The sequence below is a fragment of the Podarcis bocagei genome (assembly GCF_964188305.1).
Source record: "Podarcis bocagei genome assembly, chromosome: 13".
NCBI lineage: Eukaryota > Metazoa > Chordata > Lepidosauria > Squamata > Lacertidae > Podarcis > Podarcis bocagei.
The window spans coordinates 27,478,751-27,502,446 of NC_138138.1; the positions used below are offsets into that span (position 1 = coordinate 27,478,751).

The 23,696-nt window shown below is 46.9% G+C and overlaps 1 protein-coding gene across 2 annotated transcripts in view; it reads right to left on the bottom strand.

The window, feature by feature from the left end:
* The window catches only part of THRA (thyroid hormone receptor alpha), a 123,901-nt gene that overhangs the window by 43,166 nt on the left and 57,039 nt on the right, over window positions 1-23,696 (bottom strand). For both annotated transcript variants that reach the window (XR_014001799.1, XM_081168707.1), the window contains exon 2: window positions 6,646-6,909. Coding sequence is in view for 1 of the 2 variants with exons in the window: in XM_081168707.1 (XP_081024833.1) it covers window positions 6,646-6,698 (53 nt within the window). In the remaining variant the exon portion in view is untranslated. The remainder of the gene's footprint in view (window positions 1-6,645; window positions 6,910-23,696) is intronic.

Below are 23,696 nucleotides of genomic sequence, written 5' to 3' on the forward strand. Positions count from 1 at the left end.
CACTTCACACACGTGCAGAAGGATATTGCAGCTGCATGGACAAAAAGGCAGCCGCAATGCTTGGGGACAGGTGGAAGGTGGTGGTGGTGGTGGTGGAGGGGAGATTATTTCCTACGTAATTTGGTTTCCCACCCCCACCCCCACCCTGCACGGCTGTTCTGGCTGCCAGCGCTACGTGCCAGGAAAGTCTGGGCAAACAGAGGCAGCAGCACAGCTGGCTGACGGGCAGGCAGGCAGGCAGACAGTCTCGCTGGCAAAAAAGGCACCTGCTGAGTTGTGGGGCCCATTAGGGCCCAGCCGGTGCCAGTGTCGGAGAATGGGCCCATTATCCCACCCTCTCCCCTTGGCCCTTCCGTATGCCACAGATGGAAGGGGTAAACAGGATGGGCTTGCGGCCTGGCACACGTAGAGGTGAGCCCTTCCTAGGACTGCAACTCTCGCAGCAGCAGCAGCACTGTGGGAAAGAGATAAAAATCACAGCTGTTCTGGTAGGAGACTGAGTAGGACATCAAGCTCCCAAGCGTATTCTCTCTCTCTCTGTTCTATATCAAGGAATGCCTCTGCATCTTAAATTATGCAGCTTAATTATATTTGCATCTATGAGAGCTACTCTAGCACAGTGGTTCACAGACTGAGCTGAACATAGGAAGAAGATGCCTTATACCAGACAAGTATGTTTATCTATCCAGCCCACTAGTGTCAACTCTGGCAGGCAGTGGGCCATCAGTGTTTCATGTACAGCTCTTTCCTCATCTACCTGCTGCTTGAAACTCTTTGCTGGAGTCTGCGAGGGATGGAACCTGGGGTTGTCTGCAGGCAAAGCACGTCCGCCCTCTCCCCAGGAACTGTCTGATTCGAGCTTCGCCTCTGCTCTGAAATCACCAGGTGGCCTTAAGAAAAGCCATTCTCTCTTCTTCAGCCCTCTCCCCTAATCTGTATTAAAACGGAGATAAGTAATACTGGCCTACCTTGCAGGGTCTTTGCAAGGATTACCAAGAAAAGGAAACAATTCTTTGAAACCCTACGAAGTGCAAAATGCAAATGCTAAGGATTAAAATCGGTCTACCCACTTGCAAGATAATATCAGCAAAGTCCATAATAAACACAGAGCTGCACTACTTCATTTTGTAGATCACAGAATCGTAGAGTTGTAAGGGATCACGAGGGTCATCTAGCCCAACCCCCTAGCAATGCAGGGATCTTTTGCCCAATGTGGGGCTCGAACTCACCACCCTAAGATTAAGAGTCTCGAGCTCTACCAACTGAGCTATTGACAAATAGAGTGCAGAGAGGAAGGAAAGATGAGATCTAGGACACCTGGGTTCTGTACCCCATTTATACCCTTCCATTGTCACAACAACCACCCTGCAAGGTAGATGAGGCAGAGACGGGCTGAAAGATACGCAGTGGCTGAACTTGGGTCTTCCGTGTCCAAATGCAACCCTCTGATTTACTGCATCCTGAGAGAGGTTACGGGGGTCTGAAGGCTCCCAGCATCTCTCCAAATTGTGACACTTTTCATCACACAAAGCTTGAAGCAATAACCCTGCACAGTAGCCTCAATGGGGAGAGTGAGCTGACCGAGGCAACAACACTGTGAGTTACATGGGCTATTAGCCACAGTAGCCGAATGGAACCTGTGCATACAACGGTAATACACCTCTGAGTGCAAGAAGATGGGGAGAAACCACAGCAGAGGGCCCAGCCCCGCTGTGCCCTGCTTGCAAGCACCCAAAGGCACTTGACTGGTAGCTTCTAGGTTAGATGGCTGCAATGCTTTATGCATGGAGATGCCTTTGAAGACAGTTTAGAAACAGGAGCTTATGCAGAATTCAGCAACTAGGCTGCTCACTGGGGCAAGGCAGTCTGCACACATTAATACCAATCCTGGCCTGATGGCGGTGGCTACTAATTAGTTTCTGGGCCCAATTCAAAGTTCAGGTTTGGGCTTATAAAGCCTTATGTGGCTCAGGATGCCAAGACCTCAAGGACTGCCTCTCCCCATGTGAAACCACCAAGGCCCTGCATTCAGCATCTGAGGCACTTCTCTGCATGCCCTCAAGGGAGGTGCGGAGGGCGGCAACCAGAGAATGGGCCTTCTCAGTGGTGGCACCCCATTTACAGAGTGCTCTACCTGAGCTGGCACTCCTGGAGCCATCGTTATCTGTTTTTTATTCACCTGGGCTTTCGGATCTTCATTTCCTTCTTATCTTTTATTTAGTGGGACAGATCCATTTTACACCTATGTATTACTTGTGGTTTTGAACCCCACGTTGGGCAAAGAGATTCCTGCATTGCAGGGGGTTGGACTAGAGGACCTTCGTGACCCCTTCTACAATTCTATGAAAACAGACTCCCCTTGCCAGCACCATAAATGCACAGTGCAACTCTTATTCTGGAGCCCGCTGCACATTTTTGCTCCCTCATTCACACCCGTGGCTGGGATCTCAGGCAGCCCCAACCAGCGGCTGGCACCCACCCACTGCATAGCACACCCCTAGCTCCATAGCTATGGAGCCCTGGGATTCGACGTATAGGTTATTTGGCTCATGCATCAAAGGAGAACGCAGGTTCAAAAGCCGCTCCGCCTCTACCCTAATAAGCTTTCATGGAAATGCTTCTCCTGATTTACCAGATTAAATGCAAAACACCAAACTACTTCTCAGAAAAGCAGATTTATATTAACAGTAAAAAAAAAAAAGACTTGAAGGAACATGCAACTGCAGCGATAAACTTCTGATACTTCAAACCATACTTGAAATTCAGGAAAGATGATGCCTTTCACTTAGGTCGCTTCTTATTTGTTGCCCTACCCTTTCCAGTGCAATTTCCCCTCTTTTTCCGTATCCCCAAATGTCCGGTCTTTTGGAGGAACAGGTTTCTTGAAAGACCGCCCCAATCAGCTCTAACTGCACAAACAATGTTTGCTGGGATGTGGCAGAATCCCACCCAAGGAGAGTGACAGTCTGGAATCACCTTTACATTTAAAAAAAATAATGAACTTCACTTTAGGACCATGTAAGAGTTACAGATTCTCCACTCGCCCCATTTCTGTGTGAGTTACTCTTTTGAAGGGTGCTTCTTGACTGGAAGGAGGCAAGCCCAGTACACAGAGATAGAAATTAGCCAGGTGTGTTTTGTGCCTGGTGCAGGTCCAATTGCGACCACGTGGAGATCTCTGGATGCCAGGTTGGCAACTGAAATCTCCATCTGGCTGGGCCCTCCAGCTCTCTTAAGCAAGTAAGCAGAAGAGCTTATTCAGTGCATTTATATCCCACCTTTTTCTCCAAGGAGTACATGGTTCATCCCCCGCCTCAGTTAACCCATACAACAACCCTGTGAGGTATGTTAAGAAGCTAAGAGGCAGTGACTGGCCCAAGCTTACCCAGGGAGCTTCATGACTGAGGGGGATTTGAACCCTGATCTCCCAGGTCCAAGTCCAACACTCTAACCCAGGGGTCAGCAAACTTTTTCAGCTGGGCACCGGTCCACTGTCCCTCAGACCTTGTGGGGAGCCGGACTATATTTTTTTTGGGGGGGGGGGCGGCGGAATGAACGAATTCCTATGCCCCACAAATAACGCAGAGATGCATTTTAAACAAAAGGACACATTCTACTCATGTAAAAACATGCTGATTCCTGGACCGTCCATGGGTCGGATTTAGAAGGCGATTGGGCAGGATCCAGCCCCCAGGCCTTACTTTGCCTACCCATGCTCTAACCACTACACTGCATTGGCTTCCTAGAGTACTTCTGCTATGGGGCAGCTCTATAAATTATGTACCGTATTTACGCGAATCTAATGCGCCATTGAATCTAATGCACACCTCAATTTTCAAAACCTCGAAACCGAAAAAGTATTCGGTGGAGAGTGTAAATGCGCTATCAAATCTAATGCACACCCTAATTTTAGCAATGTTATTTGGCCAAAAAAAGGTGCATGTTGCATCTGAATAAATACCGTAGGTAGATTAATATGGGGAAAGCAAAATGTCACTTAGAGAAGGATCTGAAATTGCCCTTGTATTGCCCTTGAAGCTTGAATTTGTTTTATTCTGGATTGTTTTATTTATTGTTTTAAACAAGTTGTAAAACACTTTGAGACTTTTTCTTTAAAATATAAAGCGACATAGAAATGAAAATAACAACAAATAAAACAGAAGCAGCTATAAATTCCTTTGTGGGGGGAGAAGGAGCCTAGACATTTCGCTGTGGCGACTATAACCTAGGTTTAAGGTGCCACTGGCAATTAGTTTACGTATATATTTGAGTTTCTAATGCTGACTCATACAGAGATGCAACGGGTAGCTTCCCAGTAAGCAATATACCGTATTTTTCGCTCTATTGGACGCACCAGACCATAGGACGCACCGGACCATAGAAGGGGGAGAATAGGAAAAAAAAATGTTTTTCTTGTTCTCCCCCTCAAAAACAAGGTGCATTCAAGAGCAGGCCTTGCCGCTGCCCCCCGAGCTTGTGAGGCTGGCGGTGGGGGGAAGCGCTGCTTTCCCCCACTGCCAGCCTCAAAGATCCCTGAAGCCTTTGGAGCGCAGCTGCACTCCAAAGGCTTGAGGCTTCGGGGACATCCTTTGTAGCCTCTGCAGCGCGGCGGGGCGCCTTCACCCCGCCGCCCTGCGGAGGCTTTGCGCAGCCATCCCGAAGCTGGAACAGCGAGACAGAGGGCTACGCAGCGCCCCTTCTCACTGTTTTGGCTTCGGGGACAGCAGGCTGCTATCCGCAAGTCTTGGGAGCCCGGCGGGAACTCCCGCCGGGCTCCGAAGGCTTGTGGGTAGCTGCCCGAAGCCCGGGGTGCGCAGCTTCGGGCTGCAGGCTGCAGGCAGCTATCCGCAAGCCTGCAGAGCCCAGCGGGAGTTCCCACCGGGCTCTGCAGGCTTGCAGATAGCTGCCTGAAGCCTGGAATGCGAGAGGGGTTGGTGCACACCGACTCCTCTCGCTCTCCAGGTTTCAGCAAAAGCCTGCATTCGCTCCATAGGACGCACACACTTTCTCCCTTCATTTTTGGAGCGGAAAAACTGCGTCCTACAGAGCGAAAAATACGGTACTTCTTCTGCGTTTCCACAGTCGAAGAAGTTGAATGATCCAACCATACACCATAGAGCTACAGGGCAGAATTACTCACCCCTAATGGAGGCTGATTGAAAGGAGGCAAGAACAGAGGAGCAAAATGCCCAGAGGAGACAGGGAGCAGACTCCTTGGCAGGTAGCGGCTTTTGGTTCAGCAGCCTTTAATTTATGGCTTCCTAGTGATGTGCTCGAAGCTACCTGATCAGTGTGCCCTGCAGTGCTTGGAAATTAACATGGAATGCAGCATGCCACCCAAAGATGCAAACAATAGGCAAGCCTGAGATTTATGGTCAAATCTGCCTTGCTTGATCCAGTGTATCAGGCTGACACTCCTTAAAAATATGAGAATGCATTCAGTCCACCAAGATGGAGGACCAAGACATAGTCCAATGCTAGTCATGCTCTGAGCTGACCCACTGAGATGAATTTACCATACTTTTCCGTCTATAAGACTATGTTTTTTTCTTTAAAAATCACGCTAAAAAGTGGGTGTTGTCTTATACATGGGTAGTGCATAGGATGGACGTTTGACTGGTTGCTGCCGTGTCTGTCAGCGGCTATTGTGCATGTTGATTGGCTGATGCTCTGGCAGTTGGGCATGTGATTTGCAGCTTCTTCCGATGATGGGACAGAAAGGAGGATTTTGTGACGAGTGCGGGTGCGTGAATATTGGCAATTCCCCCCCCCCCACACACAAAAAAGCTCAACAACTCTGGGCAATCCTCTGCAAAAAAAGCTCAACTCTGAGCCATCTCCCCCCATTTTCTTAAAACTGAGACCCCAAAAATAGAGACAGTCTTATACACGAGGGCATCTTATAGATGGAAAAGTACGGTAATTAAAGAGCCAGTGTGACATGGTGGCTAGAGTGTCGCTCTAGGACCAGAGAGACAGGGATTCAAATCTCCACTCAGCCGTGAAGCTGACTTGGGCCAGTCACCGCCTCTCAACCTAACCAACCCCGCAGGCTTGATGCAGGGTTTAGAAGAGGAGTGAGAGAATCATGTATGCCACCTTGGGCAGCTTGTAGGAAAAAGTGGCGTACAAATCCAACAAATAAATAAATGCCGTAAATAAAACAAGCGACCCAAGTCGGTCATTGTCCACTAATTTCAATGGGTCTACTCTGACTATCATTGGTTACAACCCTGACTAAGAGAGGAAAAATGGCGGCCGGGGGTGTGGGCGGTAGAAAGTTGTTCTTCCATTTCAAGCTTTTTCTTTTATTTTTTTAAAGGGAAGGCCAACAAGAAACACATGATCCTGAATTCAACATCCAGACACTCAGTTCCACGTTTGCTGCTTGCATGGTATGGATTCAGAAATAAAAGATTCAGATCCTGGACACCACTAAAAATCCCTCTGAGCTGCACATACTCTATTGCTTCTTCTAATAGCGAACTCGCTGTTACTGTGTGGATGGAAATGGAGAGAATGAAGGGGTTTTTTAATGGCGTCCTCTGAAACAACCAGTTGCGGTTGGGGTATATGCAAGCAGAACTCCCCAAAATCTGCAGTGCGCGGCGCGCTAGGATCCCTACTGGGTGGGTGTGCCCTTACCGGGTGTCCTCTGGCTCCGACAGGCACTCCACCGTGCTGGGCTTCTGTTCCATTCACCGCAATTCCATCCAGAACCAATAAGGAGAGACCAAGGTGGGCTCCGCCCCCAGAGGCGACGCTCCGCGGTCGCCACGACAGATGCGGGTTTGGGATTTGGGATTTGGGAGGGGGCCGTGAACCGGAGTTAGGAGGCAGGCCCCATCTGCGCCTCCTTCAGTGTCGGTGAGCGGGAAGCATTCTGGGGCGAAACGTGGCGGTGGAACGCTGAGGAGACAAAAAAACAACAACACATGGGAGAAACGGTTCACTTTTTTAAAAATTCATTTTAATGTGCAGGCTCTTCCTATCTCTTTCGACTTCGGAACACAACGCAGTAATAACAATAATAAAAAGATCCCAACCGCGATCCTACTTTAGTGTATGGGTTGTGGAAATTCTAACCCACCACCCACCCAAAGTTCCTGATTATTTCACTCCAAGCCATGGAGGATTAACTGGGGGTTGTTGTTTTTTCTGCACCTCCACTGCACAATAATCTGGTAAAGACTCAAGTACAGTGGTACCTCGGGTTACATACGCTTCAGGTTACATGCGCTTCAGGTTACACACTCCGCTAACCCAGAAATAGTGCTTCAGGTTAAGAACTTTACCTCAGGATGAGAACAGAAATCGCGCGGCAGCAGCAGGAGGCCCCATTAGCTAAAGTGGTGCTTCAGGTTAAGAACAGTTTCAGGTTAAGAACGGACCTCCAGAACGAATTAAGTTCTAAACCCGAGGTACCACTGTACTGGGAAGGACAAATGGAAGAAGGAAAAGGTTTGAGCGCTGCTACATTATACAGCTTGAAGTAGCAGCCATGGGGAAGAAACAGGCACCAAAGCTTTTCAGACACTGCCTTTGAGCATATGCAGAGTGCCTTTTTCCTCATTAATGTTTGACCGCTAATGGATTCTCTCCCCCCCCCAATAAAAAGTAATAATAGAGATCAGCTGTCCTCCATGTCACCTCTGCATCATTGGAACTGGAGCTGGGTGCTGCCCCACAAGTTTTCCATGAGGGCTAGAAATACAATCCTTTTTGAAGGCTGAAGACAGAGAATTGCAGGTTGTAGTACTTGAGTCTGTGCATCACATTTCTTGTATGCTACTCTTTAGAGTTAATTGTAGAGTAGCTGCTGGGGGTGTCAGAAAATTGCAACAAAAATGGAAAAGAAAGCGGAACTTTCGTGTGTTCGCCTGTGGTCAGGAATGGAAATCAGTCAAGCGAGCGCTATCACAATTTGTTCACATTGTTGTTTGTTTTTAAGTCTGCAAATGATACGTAATCAATTGCACTTTTTTTTACATTGTTTTGATGTGTCGTTTACACTGAAATAAATATAAGTTGTAGAAGTTATGTAAATAGTTGTGTCGGTTGTATAAGTTACGTTAAATAGCAGACAGCGAGACAAATAACATAGCTCTTGGCAGAAACTGAAGTGCAGCAGAATGGAAACTGAACCACCACCAGTGCGATGTAACAATGAGGGCAAGGATGGAGAACCTGCAGCCTTCAATATGCTGATGGACTCCAACTCCCACCAGGCCCAGCCAGCATGGTCAGTGGGTGAGGAAAGATGGGAGCTGTAGTGCAGGAACATCTGGAGAGCCATGAGTTCCCTGTTCCTGGGCTAGACAGCATGCGGTTGGCCTGGCGAGACCCAGGTTCAGATCTCCACATAGCCACGAAGCTTTCTGAGTGACGTTGTTGGGCCAGCCACAGTTTCTCAGCATACTCTACCTCACAGGGTTGTTGTGAAGATAAAACAGAAGAACAGTGTATGACACGTTGAAGGAAGGTGGGAGAGAAAAGGGGGGGGACCTACAGTAAGAGTCACTGCCTCATCTAGCAACCAATTCCAGAAGCAGCCCGTCTGCTTGCATGCTACAGGGGAGGAAAATATTTAGGCCTACGTCTACCAACAGCAGCAGAACCTCCAACACCAGGTTGTGCTGCAGCTCCTGTTCTGCATTTATAGATTGGCAGTTCGAAAACACACCCACACCCTCTAAGGCTAGAGGGAACTGGGCTGGGAGGACTGGGGTGGGGGGTGGGAAGGAGAGCTGCCAAACTGGTTTCAAGTGGCCCCAACCGGTTTGCATCTCCAGACATTTTCTCTTTTTCTTTTCTCCCCTTTTCAAAAAAGCGCAGGGTGACGAACACCACCACTCGGTATATATTTAAACAAAAGTCAGGCAAACATGGACATTTTCTCTGCCTTCCCCACCCACTCTGGGAAGGTGCCTCGGTTCAAGGGAGCGGCGGTGGGGAGCGGATGGGGGGGGGGGGTATCTGGTGCTCCAACCAGAACAACCTCACCCTTCTCAGAGCTAATCTTCCTGGCTCAAGACCTGGCGGCTCCAATGTTTGGCTCCAGAGCCTGCTTTCAGCACCGGGAGTGAAATAACGCCTCTGAGCGTGTGCAGAGTGTATCTTAAGAAACAAGGGGCACTTGGAACCAGCCGCCAGTCCCAGCCCTGGGCGCCTGGGGTTCCAAGGCAGCCAGGAATAGCCGTGCCCTCAAACACCTCAATACAGTGGTACCTCGGGTTAAGTACTTAATTCGTTCCAGACATCCGTTCTTAACCTGAAACTGTTCTTAACCTGAAGCACCACTTTAGCTAATGGGGCCTCCCGCTGCCACCGCAGCACAATTTCTGTTCTCATCCTGAAGCAAAGTTCTTAACCTGAGGTACTATTTCTGTGTTAGCAGAGTCTGTAACCTGAAGCGTATGTAACCTGAAGCGTATGTAACCCAAGGTACCACTGTATAGCGATTACAGTGGAACCTCGGTTGTCAAACGCTTCGAAAGCCAAACAATTTAGGACCCGAACACCGACAAGTGAATGCTTCAGTTTTTGAACGGTTTTTGGAAGCTGTGAGGCACATTTCTCCATTTTTTCCAATGGATTTTGCCGATGGGCAATTGTGCCTAGGTTGTCTTAACGTTTTCGGTCGTCGAACGGTCTTCCAAAATGGTTTACGTTCGGCAACCGAGGTTCCACTGTAGCACACTGACTTCCTTCCTCGAGAGGAACAGAAACGTGATAAAAGGAGGTTAGGGTGGACATTGGAGGGATGGCAGAAACTGTGTCACGAAAGGGGAGGTGGACAGAGAGTTGATCAAAGCAAGGAAATGGCAAAAACATAAACGGGGGGTGGGGGGTGGGCAGAAATGCTGCCTCAGTTTTCCCAAGCCACACATGTGTTATCTTCCGCTGCCTGGAATCTCGCCTCCTTTACTCCACGCAAAGGTTAAAAAGAGGTTAAGAAGCGGTGATGCCCCTCCTCTTCCCTGCATACGGCCCACTTCTTCCTCACTTCTTCCTCGCACATATTTCTTTTCCCCTTCTCTCTGGCCGCCGCTGCCACCACCGCCTCTAGCCAGGCCACCCCCCCAACCCCCCCACCCCGCCAGTCTGCATGCACAGCACTCTTGTAAGGAAACCTGCAGCTTCTCTCTGGCAAGTTGCCAGCGCTGTAACATCAAAGGCGGCATGGAAACAACAGCGGCGAGAGGTCCCCGCAGGCCTCCCCAGAAGGGGGAAAGAATGGGGAAGGAGAAAGGAGAAAGAAAAGGCAGGGAGGCCCCCGCTGTGTCCTCAAGTGACCTCCCCCCCATTGTGGAATTAGACCCTCCTGCAATGGGCTGCTAAGAGCAAGGCTGGGACCCGGGTTACCCGAGGACATGGGGCAGGATGCTCATCGATGGGGAAGCACCAGGGGGTGGGAAGCAGCCAAGTTCCAGGAGAGAGAAACTACGCTGCTGGCCTTAAACCCCTGAAGGCAGCGAATCGCTGGGTGAGCAGGGAGCCTGCAGGGGGAATGGTACTTTGAACCCCCCCACCCCCGGCATGGCAGAATCATGGGGTGCAAGAAGCAGAACTGTTATGTAATGGCCCTCAGGACTGTTTTCGCTCATTCGCAGAGCCAGAAAGTGCGTGTCGCTGTCGGCCTTTATCAACAAAAAGGTAAGTTCGCTTCCATCGTTTATCGCTCAGTAGTGAAATGCTTCACTATTCCCGCCTTAAAAAGTAATAGCAATAATAAAAATAGTAGCAATAATTAATAATCTCTAAGCCTGTCTGATTACTAGTATTTTTAAGTTGCGGTGGCTTGCAATTAAAAGGGAAAAAACAAAAACAACTTATTTCTGTGTAAGAGCTAGTTTTGAACGTTCTAGGGCAACTGAGCCTCAGGGCCAGAAGGAGCGTATTCTGAACCTCAGGCCACTTCCCAGGCCAACCTCACAGCCTTCTCAAGAGTGTTTGCTTCTCTGGAATGTGTCCTTGAGAACCAATCTCTCTTGCTTGCCTGGACAGAGGAAGGAGGTGTGTGCATGTTTGAGTGGATAGAAACTTCTTATTGTTTTTTGCATGGCTGGAATGTAGCCTCCTGAAGGAGAGACCTCAGGCTTGTCAGATCTACACGGTCCGTTTTATTTACTCTAACCATGGCATCCACCAAAATAGAGCTAAATAAAAAAGGATGGAATGGGGAGGGGCTTCTATACACTTAGATTTACAGGGGGCAGGGTGCCTCTCAGGTAGGGATGGATGAATCTGCCATTTTTGGTCTCCTTCAGATTCTCATTTTCCCCAATATTCAACACATTTGCACATCAATGCACAAATTTGTTTTCTAAATGCCTCCCCTGCCCGCAAAGTGTCACCATTTCAGTGCACATTCCACCGAATGTACGGAGTTTCGCATGCCGTTTCCTCTAACGTAATGCATTTCTGTAAGTTATTTTTTTACAATTCCTATCATCCCTGACCACTGGTCCTGTTAGCTAGGGATGATGGGGATTATAGTCCCAAACACCTGGAGGGCCGCAGTTTGCCTACGCCTGTCCTAATTAATGAGGAAGGTTGGGCCCTCAGTGACAAATATCCTGCAAGCAGCATCCGCATGCAAACATATATTGCAACCTCTTCTCAGGGGTCCTTGCAAAAACATTCCAATATGTGCCAGCATATCATCAAATGAAGCCGACAATTAACGGTACCACTTTTGTAAACTACAACTTGAAAGCTCGGATACACAGGTAAGTTTGGGAATGTATTCTGATTGCCTGCAAGGTTAAACTCAGGGCAGGTAGAGAGACTTTCCTGTGATCTAAGCTAGTGTTGTTCCTGTTTGTTGTTCCCTAAAAAAGCTGGGAGAGTCCACAGCGTTCCCTTCTAGTAACTGTGGGGAGGTGGATGACAACTACCTTTGACAAGGATACTCAGCTGCTGTTTCCTCCTGCTCCAAATACTGAAGGACTAAGATACTGTGCTCCAGAACTACCCACCACTGATTCTAACCATTGTCAACATTTGCTGCTCTCACGACATTTTTTTGATGCCAATCAAGCTGCTGTGGTTTTATTTATTTTGGTTTGATTCTAAGTCCAAATTCTCCCTATGCTCCCCACGGGCTGGGTCAAGGCAACGGCCATTTGGAAACAAATATACTATTGTTGCTTTCGAAACAGGTTGCAAAAGTGACTGACAAACTGACCCAAGTTTGCAAACAGCGACTGTTTTCCAGACCGATCCCAAACGGCTGCTAGATTTTGGGGTTTCTGTCTTTGCAGATTAACGTTTGGGAGGCAAAGAGCTTTGGGAAGGCAACGGGACATTTGTGACCAAGGAGGAGAAAGGAGTTGAGGACACTCCTGCTTCCTGCCTCCTCCCAGCCTCTTTCCAAATCTCACTGTGGCTGCTAAACATGAAATAAACATGGTTTCTGGACTTCTTGCAACACTTGCAGCAGAGCATAAAACCTAGGAAACGAAGGCAGTGATGGGCCAAGCTAGGAATAAGATGTCTGGGATTCTGCCAAGGACAGCTGAAACATCAGGAGACGGGGTTTTCTGGCTCAGCTACAGGGCGATTGAACCCCTTGCCAAGTTGCGGGTAGGGAGGAGGAAGGTGTGGTGGTGTGCAGCAGACCAGCCGTCCCCAACCTGAAGATCCCCAGATGTTTCGGACTACAACTCCCATCAGCCGCAGCCAGTGCTGCTGATGGGAGCTGTTGTTGTTGTTTAGTCATGTCCGACTCTTCGTGACCCCATGGACCAGAGCACGCCAGGCACTCCTGTCTTCCACTTCCTCCTGCAGTTTGGTCAAACTCATGCTGGTAGCTTCGAGAACACTGTCCAACCATCTCGTCCTCTGTCGTCCCCTTCTCCTTGTGCCCTCCATCTTTCCCAACATCAGTGTCTTTTCCAGGGAGTCTTCTCTTCTCATGAGGTGGCCAAAGTATTGGAGCCTCAGCTTCAGGATCTGTCCTTCCAGTGAGCACTCAGGGCTGATTTCCTTCAGAATGGATAGGTTTGATCTTCATGGGACTCTCAAGAGTCTCCTCCAGCACCATAATTCAAAAGCATCAATTCTTTGGCAATCAGCCTTCTTTATGGTCCAGCTCTCACTTCCATACATCACTATTGGGAAAACCAAAGCTTTAACTATACGGACCTTTGTCGTCAATGTGATGTCTCTGCTTTTTAAGATGCTGTCTAGGTTTTTTAAGATGCTGTCTAGATGGGAGCTGTAGCCCCCCTAATAAACAACAACTGGAAGGCATGAGATTGGGGGTGGCTGCATCAGATTATGTGGGCATCTACAGTGACTCTCTCTCCACCTCCTGTCTCCCACCACAATGGCAGCTGATCCCAGGGGTTTAAGCCATGGCCTGCCACAATCACAAAGATGTGGACACTGTGGAACTGTTCTGATTTAAGACCCATGACTTATACCCCCCCCTTTTCTCAAAGTGTTTTTTTTCTCAGTTAAGCCCACTTCCAGAACTTATTCCCAAGCTAGGAGGAAAGTGCTTGGGGACAGGGTCTGCACTTCTGCCCCTTAAGCCAAATATCTCCTGTCTCCTATTTTCTACGTGATTTCAATATCTGCTCATCTAGGTTTGCCATATTTCAAAAAGTAAAAACCAGGACACCCCAAAATTGTCCAAAAAACCCCCATGATTTTTCAATTGACTTGCCTAAGATCCAGGACAAAGTGCTACCTTTCCAAAATTCCTCCCAGATGTCAATTCTGCCTTTGAAATCCCGATAATGTTTGGGAAAATCTGGATGTATGGCAGCCCTACAGCTCATCTCAGGCATAGTTTGGCATTCATAAACTAAGAGGGGGAGAAGGGTGTGATTGGCCTCTTTTGGTTGGGTTATATGACTGTCAACCTACTACACACAGTTTCCATTTAGCACGGGATAAATGCAGCAGTTTTGGCTTTGCAATGAGCCCATACTCTCGATACACTGCAGGGCATTTGTGCTTTTTAAAGAATATGTTTCTTGTCCTCGTGGTTGTAGCAAAAAATATATAAAAATAAATCAACATCGCTTTTGGAAAACGGCATAGTTCTTCCAACAGGTTTTGCAGCACTCTTCTTAAAAACAACAACAAAACAATATTTGCTCCAGTGCAATTAGGGATGTCGTTCTCCCTTTCAAATGATAAGCAGAGAAAATGTAATCGGCTAGCAGCACATATGTCTGCCATGTAAAGTGAACACTGCCCCATAAAAATCAAGGCCGCCTAGCCAAACCCGCTTATCTAAAATGAAATGTGACAACTAACTAATTGAAATGGTATTGCATTCCTTTTGCCGGGTTGCATATACGTTACCTCAGTGAGCCCAGTGGTAGCCTATTATTATTATTAAAATTATTATATTTTGCCAGACAGCAGGAAGTCAAGTCCAAAGCATGAGATAATAATGTCATTTTGTACTGCGGATTCCCAGTTCCTTGGTGTGAGCTTTGACTCTGGTCTACAGTTCTCAAGAGGCAGGCAGGAAGACAATAGCTAGGGACCAGTTTACCTGCGAGATCGCCTTACCCATACGGGCCCAATTGACTGCTTCGATCTGCAGAATTAGCACTGTTATGAGTGTCACGTAGTACTCGTTCCACATTTGTAAGAAACTGATCTTTGAGAACTTTGGAACTCTCTGCCTATGGGCATCAGGCAGGTGCCTTCACTATTCTCTTTTTGGCACTTGCTAAAACAAATGTTTATTTAGGCAAACCTATCCAAACATGTAGAATGTTGACATGAGTTTTTAATCTGTTTTTCTAAAAAGCTTTTTGTTGATGCTAATTGTGTGTTGAATGTTTTAAATTATTATTTTTAACAGGCTTTAAACTGATCATCTTTTTGTTTTATTCTCTTTGTAAACCACTTTGAGGTTTTATTACAATCAAGTGGTACATAAATCTAGTAAAAATAACAAAGACAAACAAGCCTCAGCCAGGCTCATGGACCTTCTGACTCCTATCAGAGTTTCCTGCTTGGCAGGGGGTTGGACTCGATGGCCCTTGTGGTCTCTTCCAACTCTATGATTCTATGATTCTATGATTCTATCTATTAATTGCTGCCTCTCGTGCCATTGATGTGTAACTATTAAAACAGCCCCAAAAGTTAGAGCACTCCTTTTTCTTTTGTTAGAGCATTTATTAATTTTCCAATAAAAAACATCCAATTAACATATCAAATCACAATCCAATAAAAATAAAAAGCTAAAATAATAATCAAACTGTCTTCCAAATTATAATCTTAATTTTGCGACTTCCCATGGTCTGAATTCCGAAGCATTTCCAAATCTCAGTCCTGCCTCTCATCTCACATCAATGTTTTCATAATTCCGTATAACAATTTTATCAAAAGTTAGAGCACTCCTTATCCCCACTGGGCAGATGGCCATGGCTGTGGGAGTTAAGCCTGAGAGAACAGCAGCCTGCCCAAAGGCCAACCAGTGATTCCATGGTTAGGGCTTATATGAACCAGACACTCCCGGGTCTCACAACACAGGCTGAAAACACGTTGCTCCACTTGCTGTCCACCCAAAGATAAGGTCACCCAAACCAGGCCATAGTGTACTAGAAGCTTAGAGCACTCACACCCTGCAGGAAAGAGACCTGCAGAAAAAAATAGTTCCAGGTGTCTCAAGCAAGCGAGTCAAGTCACATGCTGCTTACGTAATAACTATCCCTGCTTTTTATCCCTAACATACAAACTGCCACTCCATCCCCTCGGGGGATGAAGATGCTTTCAGGCCCAACAAAGAACCATTCCAGCATCACAAAAGGAACGTACGGTACATTTTTTGTGGTTTTACACACACGAGCAACTGGAAAAGCAGCAACACCAAAGGGCTCATTTGCTCCATTAGCTAATGAGTTCTTGGAACCTCACAGAGAGAAAACAAACTTTCTGGAGGGAGCCGATGCCAGAGAAGGGCACATCTGGGTCACCAACATTTTATCAAAACATCAGAGGGTGTGAATAATGCCAGGGTGGAGACCTACACAGGCCTCCATACGATGTTGGGCTCCAGCTGACATCAGCCCCACTCAAAATGGCCAATTGCCAGGGTAAAAGGTAAGGTAAAGGATCCCTGGATGGTTAAATCCAGTAAAAGGCGACTATGGGGTGCAGCACTCATCTCGCTTTTCAGACCAAGGGAGCCGGTGTTTGTCCACAGACAGCTTTCTGGGTCATGTGGCCAGCATGAGTAAACTGCTTCTGGCGCAACAGAACACCGTTATGGAAACCAGAGCACATGGAAATGCCGTTTACCTTCCCGCCACAGGGGTACCTATTTATCTATTTGCACTGGCGTGCTTTCGAACTGCTAGGTAGCCAGGAGCTGGGAAGGAGCAACAGGAGCTCACCCCGTTGTGGGGATTCGAACCGTCAACCTTCTGATCGGCAAGCCCAAGAGGCTCAGTGGTTTAGACCACAGCACCACCCGCATCCCCTCAATTGCCAGGGATGGTGGGCATTAGAGTCCCATCAATATCTGGAAGGCTGCAGGTTCCCCATTCCTGGGCAAAGGGGGCAGGTCTCTGGGCCTACCTGGACATGCAGAACTCCAGCCGCACTCTCGTGGAGGAAGGTGGCACAGTGCCCATCTAATTTCCTCTGCAGAGTCAGGAGGATTGCCCTTGAAGAAACCCGAGTTACCTCGTGATAACTTCCTTCCTCAGGAATATAAAACATGCAACCGTGGATTCCTTTCAACATCCACCCCCTTCAACAGCTTCCCTGCTCCACACGAACCAACAAAAAGAGGCTGTTGCAGTTTCCACATCGCTCTGCAACAACGGAAAGGAGGAAGTGGAGTGTCCCACAGGTCGCTTCAAGCCTTCAAGTGGGCACAGGGAACTAGAGTCTGGCTGTACACAGCGCCTCTGCAAAGTCAGGCAATTACCACGAGTTTTCAGTGTCAGGACTCAGTCTAGGAACCTGTAACAGAACTGTTATAGCAAGCAACAACTCCTCTGAGCAAGAACTTCAGGCCTAGCCACCAAATAATCCAGTCTACCTCCATGCATCTGGGAGGAGAGAGAATGTCTTCCAGATCAGAAACTGCCTCTTCTCCTCACTCTCTGAAACTTGAGTCTAAGCTCCTTGAGGCCAGGGATTCTTTTTGGGCTTATGTTGCAGAGCAATACACATATTAACAGTATAAAATAATCTAAATATAATATACCATAATCCAGCATCTGTATGCTGCCCTGAATTCACTGGATGACACTATATATATATATATATATATATATATATATATATACACACACACACACACACACACACTGAATGAATGCTAAGCTGCTCACCACATCCCCAAAATTAAGACACTAATTACATTAGTAGTAGAAATAATACTGTAGTAGTGGCTGTCATCAGGTATAGTTCCCCCAACAAGCTTGAGGCCCAGTATTTAATCATTAAAAATTCAATCCTGGTTCTGTCTCTTCACTTAGCTGTAATTTAGTGGATCAGAGCTTAACTTGAACCAGGAGGACTCCCCGCACCCCAGAGACTGCTTTCCACAACAGGATTCATCCCTGATACACATGGAGAGACAAAAGCAACAGTGCCTCTCTGTTAGGGCTGCCATATGTCTGGATTTTTGGGGGTTTTCCTAACATAATTTTCGGGGTGTTCTGGCTTTTACTTTTTGCAATATGGTAACCCTACTCTCAATATACTGTGGAGCACCTTTGGTTCACAACAGCAGGAATCCACAGCCAAGCACATACATAACCCAGGAATTGGCAGGATGCAGGGCAGGCAAAGCGAAGGATGAGATTTTCTAGCAGACTTGACTCCCCCGCCAAAAAACACACAAAACCCCTCACCCCTCAATCTCCTCTCTCTCTCCCGCTCACTCTTTATAAAGAAATCAAACACTGCTTCTCAACATTTGCACTCTATATTAATTGACCTGGAAAATGACCCTGCCCTGAAAAACCCACCCTCAGCATACAATCCTTTACCCACTTGCACAGGAGTAAATCCCACGAGATTCAACGGTACTTTCTTTGGAAGAGACATGTTTAGGATTATTTCGCGAAGCACTGAAAGGGGCACCTGTCCTATCAGTTTTTAACCACCCTGTCTCTGGAAACCAAGAAGGTTTTGCAAATGGCTTACAACATTTTTACTAACCCACTTGCCACAAAATCTTACTCATGGACAAAAATTTGCAAAAAGAGAACAAGCTTATAGTGTCCCTGCCTGGAAGCGGTTCTTATTTGTCTCAGAGTTTAAAGTGGTAAGTCATATATGGTGTGTGTGTGGTTTTTTTTTGGGGGGGGGGTTAATGGGCAAGTCATTTATCTATACTCAGCCCTCATGGGCAAGCACCATGAGGCAACGTGGGCTCAAATCTCCTGCAAGTCAGGGTAGCCCCATGAAAGCCAGTTCCCCATCAGCCTCAGTTGATTTCATCGGTAAAATGGCTCCCTTAAAGACCTGTGCCACAATGCCATTGTGCAGATGTAGAGATTTAAAAGGGAAGGGAAGCAGCAATGACAGAAGAGTACATTAAAGAAAATTAAAATAACAGTGAATCACAATGTGGGGTTCACAATTTTCTGTCTCGAAAGACATGCGTCCCATTATCCAGGTGCCAGAATGATGTCTGAGGGCTCGTCCCTACTTCTGCTTGTCCCATGACCCAAAAGCGGTTTTCCACTTGCCCTGTGTTTTCTAGGCATGGCTCCATGAGGTATTAAATGTGCCGCACAACTTTCCTGAGTGCTGCTTGCTCCGCAGGTTTCCCCAGAGAAAAGCAGCAGGGCAAATGGGAGCCTTGAAATGCACAGGGTGAGATTTTGCCACTGGGACAAACAGGGGAAAGTGTCCCTATATGTCAGGGTGCAGTTGGACTACAACTCCCATCATCCATGACCGCTGACCATGCTGGCTGCGGCTGATGAGAGCTGAGAGTCCAGCAACATCGGGAGAGCCAAATGTTGACCCACCCCTGCTGTAGGTACCTGTAAACTGCCCCACTATTCCCACTGCAGTCCACTCTCCTTCCTTTTTGGGGTGGGGGGGGGGGGAGAATTCCTTGCAAAAAGAAAATAGCACAAAAACCTTCACAGTGTGGTGCAGTCTGATGCCAGCTTTGGCAATATCCAACAGCCACAACACTCTTCCTCAGAGAAACAAGGCAGCGGGGCTCTAAAAGGACACCCCAGGACAGCAAATACACGCTTGAGAGCGAAGGTTGAGGGGCAAGAATGACTCCCCACCACGGAGGCTTTCCTGCCCATGCTGTTTGCCTGCGCCTTTGACGGAGACTAGAGAGGCGGAAAGTAGGTCACATTTTTCTTGGCTGAGGGGGGAAATTCCTTTGATGGATTTATAAAGCAGCAAGTACAGCATAGAGCCGCTAAAAAAGAGAGAAAAGGGGGGGGTCGCAGGGATAAGTGGGGAGTGGGCGAGACAAGCTGAAGCTTTAGCTGTTCGTCAGGAATAGAGGGGGGAGGAGAGTTTCAATCCAAGAATAGGTTCTCCTTAAATAGGACTCTCACTACACATGATCTTATACTGACCTTAAAGGGGTGTGTGTGTGTAAAAGGGGGGGGGGGAGGGAGAGGGAAGGTCTCTCCAGAAGGGAACAGATTTGTAAGCGTGTGTGTAAATGCACAAGCAAGAAATACTGTTTTTGTAAAACCAGTTTCGGATTTCAAAAACCGCATTTTGGCAGCAAAATCTGTGGTAAGGGCTCATGTGAATATGAAGGTGGAATCTGGAGTGGTGGAAAAGGCCAAATTCCAGAGGAAATGCACACATTTTGAAACCCAGGTGCAATATCATCATGAAATGAAAGGGGTGGGGTGGGGTGGGGTGGGGTGGGGTTTTGTAAGGAGGAGGCTTTCCTCACAAACTATGTTTCAAATCACTGAAGGGCATTTCAGCTTCAACCCGGATGCTTAGAAAGTTGAGGTAATTTTAATGTTTTGTTATTTTTAACTTTTGTATGTTTTGAAGTAGGGTTGTGAATTTTTCTTGATTTTATTGTTTTATCTTTTTGTAAACCACTTTAGCTTTATTATTTATTGCTGTTGTTGCTAATTCAATTTACATGCCACCCTTTATCAAAAGATCCCAGGGCAGTGCACAGCACTTAAGAACACATTTTACAGAGCATGAATAGAAATGTAATATAATATCAGGCATTGTATAATTGTTATGAAATAATAATAAATAGCCTTGCCTGCTTGGTCCAAAACCCATTTTTCCTTTCTCAAAGTATTTTAGTAGTGCAACATACCATACTCTACAGTTTGCATTTCCACAAAGCAATTTTGAAAAGTTCAACCTAAGATGTCAATTTAAAAAAAAAAATGGACAAGACATAGCACAAAAACTGTCAAGTTACTCCATAAATCAGAAATTCTTTTTTGCAAGAGCAGAACTGTATAATGACGACAACAAGATTCATACAGCACATTTAAACTGTTCCAAGCGGTCCACATACATTAGCCTGCTTCAGACCATAAAGCTAAACCATGATTTAGGACAGGAATGGGGAACAGATGTAACTGGACTACAACTCCTATCATCCATGCTATGCTGGCTGGGGTTAATGGGAACTAGAATCCAACAACATCTGGAGGGCCACAGATTCCCCATCTTTGGTTTAGCAGAATGGGATTGGAATGAACATCAGGCTTGCATGCACCCTTCCTTGCAGCCATGCGATGAATGGAAGAAATTGCTTTCCATTTTTAAATCAACCATAGTTTGTTTTTATCTACAACAATGGGGGAAAAGGTTAGCTTAAACTATGGTTTATTGAAACAAGCAAGGATTGAAACATGGTTTGTAATCCTGGCTTGTTCACCAACTATGGTGTAAACTAAACAATTTATCCTTGTTGGATGTAATCAAAATGGTGACTTCCAACTTCCTCCTTGAGGCCACACAGAGGAGGGGGGTGCAAACCCATAGCTTGTTTTGGTCTGATCTTGTAATAGTGCTAAACTAAACCACAGAGCCTAGGGCTTGCCAATCAGAAGGTCGGCGGTTCAAATCCCCATGACAGGGTGCACTCCCGTTGCTTGGTCCCAGCTCCTGCCCACCTAGCAATTTGAAAGCACGTCAAGTGCAAGTAGATAAATAGGTACTGTTCCGGCGGGAAGGTAAACGGCGTTTCTGTGTACTGCTCTGGTTCGCCAGAAGTGGCTTAGTCATGCTGGCCACATGACCTGGAAGCTGTCTGCAGACAAACGCCGGCTCCCTTGCCCAATAGAGCGAGATGAACGCTCAACCCCAGAGTCGTCCGTGACTGGACCTAACGGTCAGAGGTACCTTTACCTTTACCTTTAAGGTTTAGAACCGCATCAGAACTGAGCCAATAACTTGTTGTAAGCCTTACAGCAACCCGGAAAGGTAGGCCTGTATTGTTATCTACATGTTGCTGATAGAGAACTGAGGCTGACAGAGAGAAAAAGCAGCTTACCTAAAGTCACCTAGTGAATTTAAAGCTGGGCTGAGATTTAAACTAAGGACTCTGCACATCACACACTTAAACACAACAGTACACCTGCTCTCATTCACAGCTAACACACATGACGACAGTACATATCACTTTGCTGGTTATACATGCAGCAATCACATACCAGGAAGAAAGTTATTGCTTCTAGGCATTGGCCTGTGCAGCAAAATAGTTGTGAGCACAAAACATCACATGACTGCCAGTGTGCCATTTGCACACTTCTTCCTACAAAGAGATGCTATTCCCAGAATCGTCACATCTGAGGTTGCCCTCTTCATCTCTCAAGTGCCTTCACAGGCAGCATGTGACAGCATGGCAACATTCCAGCAGGGAGTTTCAGATTTCCTAGCCTCCCAAACCCATATTTGTACTAATTGGCTGAGGAACCCCAGTGCATATACCTCTGAATCCGTGTTGGCAGGTGGGAAGAAATTCTTTCACCTGTACAAAAATCAAGAGCCTCTGCAAGAGGTACAAAATCCTCTGGACTCTCATTTGCAAATAAGACGCAAATTCTGGCTTCTCCATTGCAGCTGTAGGCTGGCCAGCAAATCTTAAGATTAAGCGCAATGTCCTGCAGATGCTATTGCACTCCAATTCCTATCATTCCTGACTGCTGGCCCTGCTGGCTGGGGCTGATGGGTACTGTCATCTCAGAAGGTCAGCACAGTAACCACTGCATGCTTAGAGTGTTGGACTAGGACGAAGAAATCCAGATTCAAATTTTCTGGGTGATCCCAACCTAGCCTGCCTCCCAGGGCTGTTGTAAAATGGGAGATGGGTAAGAGATTCATGTATTCTGCCTTGAGCTCCTTGAATACAAGGCAGGGTAGGAATGTGCTATAATAAAATTAAAAAGAGCATTAGTGAGACACTGTACTCATTTCCCCATCCCATAAACAGCATCAAATTGAAGGAGTAACTTCCTTCCCTCATTTTTACATCTCAGCCCATGTTCACACCACACATTTAAAACACGATGTTACTTCTTTAAAGCCGTTATGGCTTCCCCCAGAGAATTCTGGGATCTGGAGTTCATTAGGGATGCAAAGGGTTGTTAGGAGAAGACCCCTATTCCCCTCAGACAATTACAATTCCCAGAGTTCTTTGGGGAAAGGGACTGATGGTTAAACCACTCTGCAAACTGTAGCTCTTGAGTGGAGAACAGGGGTCTCCTAACAACTCTCAGCACTCATACCAAACTACAGACCTCTGAGTTGTTTTTTTTGGGGGGGAAGCCATGACTGTTTAAAATGGCATCATAGTGCCTTAGCTATGTGTTGTGAATGTGGTCATAGTCTGTCAGGGCTGATGGAGAACCTACTACTGGCAAGCTAAAGTGGAAAAGGCTCAGCTGAGAAGGGAGGGGGAATTTCCGTCTCTCTCTTTGCAAGAAAGCAAACTAGGTGTGAGGAATAGTGGATGTGCTTGGGGATTACTTTTCTAAGGTGATGTGACTTACAGCAAGGTTCAAGGTTGCTCTCTTTCCCTCTTCCTCACAACAAACCCTCTCTACACTAGAGTGCTGAACAAAAACCAAGAATCCCAAAGATTGATTTATAATTTTCAGGTTTCTACATTTTGATAGTGTAATTTTATAGTCATTCTAACATTTCAAAACTTGACTTCCTTCCTATACCCCCCCCCCCAAAAAAATCAAGAGCTACACTGTGAATCTTGCCTTCTACCCCAACTGGAATATTTTCTCCCTACCTTCCGAAAACCTGAAACGATGACCCCACCCACAGCTATGGCACTTGGGCTGTGTGATGACATCACTTTGCACATACTGAGAGTGATCCTTAGAACACCACCCCCAACAGCTGCACATTGCTGGGGGTCAATCAGCAAAAGGGTTGACAAGAAGTCTTCTGGGCAGCTGAGCTACTGTTAACTGATCTCCTCAGCGAGGAACCCTTGATAAACTCCGGAAGAACCCTACCGTTCCTAGGAATCCAGGACGAAAGGCACTGCCCCCTCAGGAAAATGAAAGAGTTCCCAGATCTTTCTCTGTGAGATCTGCATCTCAGATAAAAAATGCTGGTTTACACCAAGTCAAATCAATGGTTCCCATACTGTCTACTCTGACAGGCAGCTGCTTTCCAGAGTGCACAGTAGAGACCCTTCACTGTTCAGCTGCCCAAGAGCCTCTTAACTGGGGGATAAAGGAACACAGGAAGCTTCCTTACACTGAGTAGAC